Source organism: Pseudoliparis swirei, chromosome 20 (assembly GCF_029220125.1).
Source record: "Pseudoliparis swirei isolate HS2019 ecotype Mariana Trench chromosome 20, NWPU_hadal_v1, whole genome shotgun sequence".
Lineage (NCBI taxonomy): Eukaryota > Metazoa > Chordata > Actinopteri > Perciformes > Liparidae > Pseudoliparis > Pseudoliparis swirei.
The window spans coordinates 25,858,812-25,869,683 of NC_079407.1; the positions used below are offsets into that span (position 1 = coordinate 25,858,812).

General features: G+C 45.0%; 1 protein-coding gene across 3 annotated transcripts in view; it reads right to left on the reverse strand.

Annotated features, from left to right (window-relative positions):
• The window catches only part of pafah1b1a (platelet-activating factor acetylhydrolase 1b, regulatory subunit 1a), a 37,007-nt gene extending 26,409 nt beyond the window's left edge, over positions 1–10,598 (reverse strand). The window contains exons 1-3 of one of the 3 annotated variants that reach the window (XM_056440941.1): positions 10,459–10,598; positions 4,761–4,899; positions 3,190–3,493 (exon numbers count right to left, since the gene is read on the reverse strand). In XM_056440941.1, the coding sequence (XP_056296916.1) occupies positions 3,190–3,221 (32 nt within the window). In that variant the 5' untranslated portion in view covers positions 3,222–3,493; positions 4,761–4,899; positions 10,459–10,598. Of the gene's footprint in view, positions 1–3,189; positions 3,494–4,760; positions 4,900–10,163; positions 10,267–10,458 lie in introns of those variants that run through there. The other 2 variants (XM_056440940.1, XM_056440942.1) reach the window with 2 other exon arrangements.
• Positions 10,599–10,872: the final 274 nt, after the last annotated feature.

The following is a 10,872-nucleotide window of genomic DNA, read 5'->3' on the forward strand; positions in this document are numbered from 1 at the left end:
TTCCAAATAGCCAACATCTTGACATATTTCTGTTGCGTCACCGCAGTCACAGCAAGGGGTATGAAGGGAGGGAAAAGAAAGATCACATGGACCACTGTGTGGCCGGAGAGGGCTGAGGGGAATTTATTTGTAAAGCAAAAAGCGTGTTCAGAAGGCAGAGACCCATCTGCACACGGTTGCCTCCAGGTCTGTCGAGGGGACGGATTATTTCTCTTTTTTAGAATATGTGGGATGATAGAACGGTGACGCCGGCTTTCGTGTGGCGTCAAAGAGGCAGGAGAAAACAAAGTAAGACAAAAACAACTCGGCTAAACTGCCGCCTCTCGTTTTCTGTTCTTCTTGTTATTAGAGTTCACCACAACAAACTAAAAGAGGTTTGAAAACGCTGCCGATGCGTTTTGCGTTTTATTTGCATCTGGACGAGCCGAAACCAGGAACTTTAAAACACACGTGCTACTCGTTTAGGTCTTACCAATCAAAACATGTCTTTCCCTAATAAGTCGTGGTGTGAAGGACCACGGTTGATGCGTGATGGGTATGGATCGGGACGCTTATCTGTTGCTTTGCTCTGTGGAAACAGTTATCGCGTTAGTTAGACGCGACGAATCGATAATGAAATTAGACGCCGACCCTTTTAAGAATGGATTTTATCGATTAGTTGTTGCAGCCTTAATCCGATCCGTGACTTGTTATGATCGCCGCTACTAATTAGTGTTAAAAAGGGCTGTAACGAATTGTTCACGCCACCATCAAGTGATACTCGGTACATCTCGACTACCATTGGTCGATTTAATTGAAAAATGGCAAACGTCGCTGACCTCGTTTCCCATGCTAACAGCTATCGTGCTAATAAATGCTGCATTCTATCACCATGCGACTGCCGACATGTGCAAAAGGCAAGCTCCGGGCTCTTACACATGTCGACCAATGGATTTCCAAGACTTTAAACCAAATTTCCATGACCAAACTGAAATCTCGGTATAAGCATGAAAAACGTCGATAATGTTGCGTATTGAGAGCGTACGCCGGCTTATATTTTGAGCGTCTTTCTTTAAAAAAAACATTAATTATTTCAAACTCGGCGTCAATGACCATGTGATTATAACACATTTCCATGACTTTTCCAGGCCTGGAAACGACCATTTTAAAATTCCATGACTTTTCCAGGGTTTCCATGACCGCACGAACCCTGCAAGCTACTATTTAAGCTTTGCAAACACGTCAGTGTACAGCACGACCAGTGTATGCAATATGCATTTTCACAATATGGACAAAATAGAGATGGTCTGGGGGAGACGGCCTGAATGCAATGGGAACTAAATCCATCCGTTTCCTGCCCGGTGTTTAAAAAGGGCCGTAACAAAGGAGAGGACCCAATGAAACATTTCGCGTGAATAGCAGACAGTCCCCCGGTCAGCGTTCCCATTAACCCCTCGGCTATATTGCCCAATTCAAAATGGGCCGCTGGTTTTTTCCCCCCAAGCCGGCTTCCCTAAACGAGGCCCTCGTCGAGGAAGTAAGATCTGAAGAGGCGCTTTACAGCCAAACTCAATGAGCGCCGACTGAGCCGAGTGACGTCTCCGACGGGAGGAATGCGACGGACGCTTGAATGCGACTCGAGTGGCGCGATGGTCCCACGCTCGCTTCCTGCGAGCGATGTGGGGCCAGAGAGTTGCGCAACAGGAGGAGAAAGGAGGGGGGATGGAGTCCCGGGACGCGTCCTGTGAATAGCAAATAGCGTGAAAGATTAGCATTCCGAAAGCTCTCGCCATACCAACAGGCCCCTCCCACGGCGCTAATATAAAAACATAGAAACAAAGTGAGGAGTGTTAAGAACCTCGTCATGGGAATCGATTAAGTCAGAGGCAACAATATCGAACATTTAAAATATGCCGTTCAAAACAAACATCTTCTGAAATTCTCCTTTATTTGTTTTGTGTATATGTATGTATGTATGTGTGTGTGTATATATGTGCATGTATGTGTGTATATATATATATATATATATATGGGGTTCTTATATATATTTTTTTGTTGAGAAATCATAGGTCAGGGCACTTATAAGCTCGATAGCTTCAGCCTTGACCTTTTCAGTCAGCCACTTTCTTCTTTTGTTGAATTCTGATTGTTGTATGTTGTATATTTTGCTGATCGAAATAAATTAAACTCAAACTCCTTCGGTGGAAGGGTATTTTTAAGGACCAACGTTAAACGAGATCATATCACCTTCTTATGACCTTGTATCTCACAATGTCACCCAACTTTTTATCCCCCGCCTCAGGGGTTAATTACCAAGCCCACAGACCGAGCGCCATGTTACAGTCGCCTCGTTATCACAGTCGCTCTCACTTTCTCCGCTGGCTCACAATGCGCCGCACAGCGAATGTGCAGATATGTCTTTGTCTGTCTGCCACTTCAGAGCCTTTGCCACACAGATTTTAGAAAGAACCTAAAAAAGGTAAAACGGGCAAATTGTGGAAAACGTAACATATTCAGAGGATGGCGATGTAGGAGCAATACATGTGTGCTTCAAGATCTCAGGAACCGTGAACCTCTCACGAGTCGTAGCAAAGAGAAGAAAGAAAATTACAAAAATGTCCCTATCTAAACTGAAAGAAATAATCAATACACACATATATGTACATTATATATATATATACACACATACATATATATATATGTGTGTATATATATATACATATAAATATATACACACACACACGTATATATATACACACATATATATAGTGAGAGCCATTAGATCTCCCGCTCTTGCCATTCTGATGAAACATGGTTGTAACATACATGGTATTCTTGGGGGGTGCTGAGGTTCTCACGCTTCAGGGTGCCGACCAAAACCTGCAGTCACCCCAGTGTGTATGTCTGGCATGGGGGACGTTTGAAACACACAGTCTGAGCTTCCCTTCCACCTTCAGAGCACCCGACATGGTTCATTCCATCGCGGTCGCTCAGTAACACCAGAACAATGTGGTTGTACTGGACAGCTGTGAAAGCGGCAGTGGGCGTGCATAAAAAGGTGAATCTAGTATAAAAAAGGTGACATTATACACATGATGCAACACACACACACACACACACACGTGTATCCACGATGCATTAATCCACAGTTAGAATCTGACGTCTGTATAACTCGCCCATATATCACGAGAAGGCGCGTTGGCGACTTACAGTTCGTCTCGTTGCCGTTGTGACAGCACCATGGCGACGGGGCGGCGACGTTCGTGGAGGATCGGCCGGCCGAAGGTCGACGGAGGTCAAGCCGCTGCGCTCTCCTCGGTCGGGGGACGGGCCGTGCTGATCCAAGCAACGCGGTCAAAGGACGAGCTGCGTACTCCAGTGGCGGGCGGTTTGGTTTTGGTCCAGGCAGAAAAGATGGAGAGAAGGGGAACACGGGAACCTGGCCCCCGGCTGGCGGCCTCCAGGGACGAGAGGAGCGCCTGCAGAGCGGTCACCAGGCAAGTCTACACTGCATCTAGAGAGGAGAGAGAGGGGCGAGTCCGCATTAGGTATGCATGACAGATAACATGAAGAGTGGGTGGAGATGAACGCGTTACAGGCCGGAGGAGAACTGCACCAAAGATACTCGGTAAAGAAGAAGACAAGAAGGGAATAAACACTCAGACGATGCCCCTCCCAGAGCAAAGCCCCTCCAAAACCTTTCATCAAGATAGAAACACCTTCCCCCCTCGTTCGTTGGCGTCTCAGCTGCTCTCGTATCTACCGCGGTGATCTGCCCGGCATGTCACCGGGCCGGTCTCAGAGCTGACCCGCATTCCCCGAGCGACGCACTCAAAAAAACTCCGGCCGCGGCCGAGCGAGCAACGGCCGCGCGTCAAATTCCCCGAACCCCGTCGTCTCGGTGAGATCGCTCCTCCGTGAAATCACCGCGACCGGCAGGAGGGACGTTTATTTTTGGCAGAAGTGGATTATTGAGGTGAGGGGGAGGCCAACGGAGAGGGGATTGCCGACGTGCAGCAATAACAATAGTTTGGGGTGGGAAAAAAATATCTGATGGCCGATCGCATCAAAACCGGAGAACGTTGCGTTGTAACTTTGACGCTTGCTGTAAAATCCGCTGTTTCTGGGAACCGCAAAGCTTTGATGTCCCTTTTTTCCCACCCCGCTGCATCGTGGTCTTGAAAAGCCCTTCAGGTACCCGCTAGAACCGAGCTGCAACGAGCCTCTTGAGTCAGGGTTCCTACACATGTTGACCGATGGAATTCCAGGACTTGAAACCAAATTTCCACGACCAAACTGAAATCTCGGCGTGTACAAGAAAACTTTTTGAAAATGTAGTATTCAAACAATGAGAATTACAAAGCATATAATACACCTTAAATGAAACAAATGAATGAGTCAATAGTTTGATTAAAAGAATAAACATTACTATGCATGTTTATTCTTAGAAACACTTATATAAATGTTTATTCTTTTAATCAAACTATTATCCTTTATGTGCAAATCTGTTTGGATTTGGCGTACGCCGGCTTATAATTCGAGTCTTCCTTTCAAAAACATATGAATTATTTTAAACTCGACGTAAATGAACATGTGAATATAACAAAATTCCATGACTTTTCCAAAACTTGTGACTTTTCCAGGCCTGGAAATTACCATTTCAAAATTCCAGGACTTTTCCAGGTTTTCCATGACCGTACGAACCCTGCAAGTACACTGGGACCAGTCAGATTACATCTCAGCCGAACCAGTAAACAAAAGTACAAACAAAGCCAATTTACCTCCTTCAAAATGGACGAAAAGCCTACAGCCGGGCAGACGGCCAGACACACTGAGGGCAAGGCGTGCGACATGTGAAGGAGGCAGGGAAGGACACGATGTGTCTGGAGGAAGCACGAGGAGCAGAAACACCAGAGGAAGCTGCAATTCAGGAAGATTCACACATTTCAGCTGATGGTGCAGGAGTGACATCACCGCAAGGGAGACAACACCTCCTTTTTAGTTTTAGTATTCAAAACGAGATGCCAAGCTGATGTCAAATCGAGTCCAATCGGATGAATTTACGGCTAACCTGTGGACCCTGAAGGCACCACGCCGCGCATGATTCAGATATATTTGCAGCGTGGAGGTTTGGCCGTTTTCTCTGCCATAATTCAGAGACACAACGCAATTAAGATAATGAGCGTGAAGTTAACCCTCCTGTTACCTTTGGTGTCAAATTGACCCCATTCGATGTTTAACGTCTCTAAAAGATGATTGACATCGTGTTTTTTTGCTTCATATTTCATGACTTTTCCTAATTTATTGGGGCCAACTGGGTAAACATAACATTCACATGATGATATGTTTTAAATGTCCTGAGCACAACTTGTACGCATCGGTCAATTTGAGCCCAGGCTGTTTTTCACTGTGTAAAATATATAAGAAATATCAACTTTTTTATATATTTAAAGGGCTATTTAGGTCGTCAACAAACATAAAGTACCTCACACTTAAACTTGGGAAACAATATTAATTATAATCATTTTCTGGAGGTTTTAATTGCTGGGGTCAAATTGGGTAAAAGATGTTAGTACATTTGAAGGCAACAGGAGGGTTAAACAAATGCTCTAAAGTAGATTGCTGGAGATCCTGGAAAACTCTGCACTTTACTTTGTTTTCCCCCTGTATATTTAGTTTTAGTATTTAGTTTTATATTTATTCTCATTGATGCTCTGATGTACCGCTGCAGTGATTTCTGAAATGTCCCCACTGTGGGACGAATAAAGGATCATATAAAACTCCCCGTAGAAAACATCTTTAAAAAAAGAAAAAAGAGGCACGAGCTTCAACATCAACCTGTAAAGCCGCTTTGGTGTGTGTGTGAAATGAGGTCATCTACTGTCTATGGACACTTCCCCATGTGCGTCGGTGTGAGGATCCATCACCGTGTTTAGACTCCTCGCTCTCTGCAGATCTCGTGTGTGATTTCGGTATCGAGGAAAAATGTTTGCACGATCTCATAATCGGTCGAAGTCGTCGCAGCAGAACCCGGGTTGTGTCTTGTTGGATTGGGCCACATCTATAAATCTGCCCGCCGACTGGTTAATAATGGCTCTGCGTCTTCTTCCCATTGATTATTCTGTCTTTGTGTGGCGGCAGGAACTGTACAATAAAGGGGGGGGGGGGGGGCGACTCTAATGGTCCCGACTGCTTTGAGAGATTTAGTTTAATTTCCTGTCGAGTCCGAACAGCTCATCAACGCATTTTAATGAAGAATGGAGAGAACGCTCCGTCGGGTAGATCAGGAACGCAAGAGCCAAACGACAAGTCTAAACTGTAATGAACCACAGCCATTGTATCACTGTCTACACACACATATAGAAACACACACACACACACACATAGAAACACACACGTATGGAAACACACACACACACTTTCTAAAAGAAAAATGTGAAAGACCAAACATAACATTTCATCTAAAACACTCAAAACCAACCAAGGAAAACAAGATGAGTCAGCATTTTCTTCCCGAAAGGACGAGTCACAGTTCTGCCTTTGATCGACCGCCGTCATCTGATCACACGATCAAAACACGGAAGCTTGAGCTGTTGTCCTGTTGACTGCCAAGTCCTCCAGACACCGCATGTGCACCTCGCTTCAGGTCGTCAACATCGCGATGTCTGAACAAAAGGAGCGCGCCCCTGAGGAATGCAGTGTTCACCGTTTCGCCCGTTGTCATGACGTCATCGTCCTCCCTCAAAGCGTCTCAAACGGCTGCGATCTGGAGCGCGTTTTGTCCACGTCGCCTTTATCTCGGGAACTTTAGCGTATCACCTTTCAAAGACGACACGGAGCACTACTGCCAAGAGAAATAATATTTAAAAAAGTAACATTGCTAAAAGATGCAAGAAAATAACAATAGCCACGGCTGACTCCAGAACACTTTGTTTTCTGCATGTTGACAAATATCCAGATGAACACAATAGAAGACAAACACGTCAGGCAAAGGAAATGAATGTTACAGGAAAGAATATATAATAAAAAACAATCTTAACTCTTCAGCAGTGGTACCAACACTATTAACATATTTATCAAGATAATTGTGTGGCTTAACATCTCTCCATCAGAAGACACAACACAGTGATGGACATGTGCCTCACTGGGTTGGTCAACACGGGTCATTTATTTTCCCAGTGACGTCGTGATGCGGCTCGGACACGAGCCTTCGGAGAGGCCCGTTCGACGCGATTCGTCCCTATTCTTAAAAACACCAAACCAACGGGGCTGAAAGCTGAATATTCTGTTAATAATCGCAATAAGTTTCTGTGAACGGTTGTTCTCGGAAAAAGAACTCGGACACAAACGATCCAAAGGGCGTCATCGCTCACCGAGGGAACATCCGGCTCAGCTTTCAGCCGGCTCAGCGGCCGTGACGGTCACGTGGTTGAAACAACCGGCTGGCCTGACTAAACTATACAGCTACGGACTTTTTTCTTCAGTGGATTAAAAGAAAAGGAGGGTATATTAACACAACAGCAGTTGTAGGACATGATTACCTTCGCATTGAAAATGTGGAAGGTTATGTTTTGATCGCCGTGTATTTATTTATTTCTATGCGTGTTCCTCGCATAACTCAAAAAGTATTAAACCGAATCGCAATTTTTATCCAATTGTTATGCAACTAATGCCAAAATGTTCATAATTCAATGCCCAATCTTGTGATATGCGAAGGTATGCGCTCTACCGAGTGCCCGTTCTAGTTAACTGTTGCATTCATTTCCACCCCGACCAGAACACACCAACAAGTGCATGTTGCCATTCAAATAACCAAAACATTGACCCATCAAGTGCGTTACCTGACGCGAGAGGCCTGGTCAGTAGACCAGAATCCACACAGGGGGATAAGAGGCGCAGACAGGAAGCCAACCGCATACCAGAGGCCACCGAGTGGGAACGACCCAATGAAGACTAGAACGGCACTCGGTAGAGCGCATACCTTCGCCGCAGCCTTTACCTTTTCATGACCTTGACCTTTGACCCGACCAATCCCAAAATCTAATCAAATGGTCCCCGGATAATAACCAATCATCCCACCAAATTGCATGCGATTCGGTTTAATACTTTTTGAGTTATGCGAATAACATCCACACAAATAAATAAACACACAGCGATCAAAACATAACCTTCCGCATTCTCGAATGCGGAGGTAACTGGTGAGCTCCTTTATTCAGACACGTCTGAGTCAGTTGTGCAGTGAAAGCGAAGTTCCATTTGGCAGCGATGAGGTGCTGGTTCAAATTCCACAGGGTGTTCGCTTCATGTTTCAACATGTTGTCGCTTTAAATCATTATAGCTCTAAATTTAGACTGGAGTCACCGCTGACAAATATGAAGCTTCAAATCAAACCTTTCAATTAGCAAAGCTACTTTGCCAACGATTACAACTGGCTGCTGAAAAAATATATTCAACAGAAACTACATGTGGACCGGAGCGTCGGCTTCACGTCAACGTCGTCACGACGCTGCGTTCCCGATCCGAGCGGACAGTCGTAGACGGACAGGCGGTTGACCCGATCGATCCCAAAATCTAATCAAATGGTCCCCGGATAATAACCAATCATCCCACCAAATTTCAACAAATACCGTGCAATGTAGATTGAACTTGGAGCCATTTCAACATCGCGGTTAATCTGTATATCCGGCATTTATTACATGTGGAGGGTTATCAATTTGAATTATATGTTGTACTCAAATTGTTTTCCGTTTTAAATGTAGGAAAAACACCCACAAATGTGTTCACAATATACCAGGGCGAGGTTGACAAAGACATGAACCAACTTTGAAATGCAGGATATTATCCGAAAATGAGAGGAAACACAATCAGGTGGCAAAATATACCTCAGTGCTTTTCAGAATAAAGTCTGCATCAATGTAAATGCTCATTTGTTTTAGCGATAGTCGTGTTAGCGTACTAACATTAGTGTTAGGTTCACACAGATAAAACAGATAAGATAGTAGATTTAAAAACAACTACAAGTTGGAGTAAGGGCTCACATTCATTTCGAAGACGGTTCAGTTCAAAACATGTATAGACTAAAAATAAATGCTTCAACCTGAGGAGGTAAGCACGCAGTCAACGTATATTTAATAAGATAAACACCAAGAATGAGATGTGGTCACCACAAGTCAAGTTAATGAGCCATAAAGGCGTGACTGGAGGGGGGGGAATTAAACCAAAAGATTCTTACTCAAATCGATGTTTTTATATCCGATATCACGACACGGTTGTCCAAAATCTCGGGTCGGTCTCGCTGGTCGGATTCAGTGAACAACCGCAGGGATGATTTGCATTCATCCCGGTTTCAGCCCTCGATACGAAATAAAATCCTGTCCCGATCCCCGAATCAAGACAACCGTGAGAAAACGAAAAGGAAGAAGAAGAAACAAGGCTGTCAACTGAACTCGAGTTCTGGTTAAGATGCAGTGGATATGAACTCATCGCCGGAGATGTGCTCCACCCAGATTTTCTAACAGTGCCAACAAACCGCATGAAGCAGAGATGATGGGAGAGCTTCAGCCGACCAGTACCGCCAGTATTCACCAGTACGACCGCGAGGACCAGCAGCGAGGACACCTGGTTACACAACTGCAGCAGGGCTGTCCGTCGTTTACATACATTATACACACATATATAAATAACGCCACACGCATACAATTACGCAACGGTAACCAGATGTCATATGTATGAACGCCCTCCGCACAGCTGCGATGTGAAGCTGCAGAAATTTTTACAACAACACCGGGTTTTTTTTAGCGTTAAGAAACGACCGTTGGACGCCAGCAATGGCGTCGTGCGATCGACGTTGCGTTTGGTTGTCATGGTTTTTTTTTTAAACACGGGCGACGAGCTGCACTATTAGAATAGAATATACACTTTTGTGATGACAATGCTGATTATTACTTTAAAACTCAAAACGCAGCTGTAGTGTTACGACGACCCCCGGGGGCCGAACCTACAGCCGTGACACGTCTGCTTCCTCGCGGCTCGCTTACGACTTCGCTCGACCTGCCGACGGTCGCTTAACGTCGATTGTGTTCGTTACGCTAATGTTAGCTAAAGTTAACGTTAGCTCGCTGACGAAGAAAGTTCGCTCGCTCGTACGTTCACCACTCACACACACACACGGAACAAGCTCGTACCATACGTTCAGGATCGATTAGCTACAGTTAGCCACCTCATAAAGTAGCCGACTGACCGTGGCCGACTGGAATAACAGTCGGTGGACACAATCGTGTCTGTGGACACGGGGATAAACTCCGCTGACAAGGTGCCTGCTGCTCCGGTCCGAGCGGCCTGTCCGCCATTTTGAGACATAAAAAAAAAGGAGGCGCAAAGAATTACAGCCACATCGTCATTTTCCCCACAACCTAAAAGACAGATTCCTTCGACCCCGACAGGCTCCGTACTTTTAAAAAAAAAACTATCTGAACTCACCCTATTGTTTCTGCCCGTGAATATCCTCAACCGTCTTTTAGACGATAACACGACCCGACAAGGGCGTGAAATTTCCGCTCCAGAATCTGATCTTGTGATATGGAGGTAAACTCTATCTCTCTCTCTATCTCTCTCTCTCTCCCGGCGCTGCTTGCTTGTTTTTTTTTTTCTTCCGTTGGGCTGCTGCATTCAGCCTTCAGCACGAGAGCGCGCATGAAGCTCGCGTTCACGCTCTGACGGGAGTGCGCACGCCCTTGATAGCAGAAAGAAAGAAAAAACGTTGGTTGCTTTATACGTTTTGGACTTTCTCGGCGTCAGTACATGTAGAATAGCAGAAATTAAGGACTATTCTAATGATTTAAGCGTCGTATAAGTCATTAAGATACTTGTAAACAAATAATATATATATTAAAT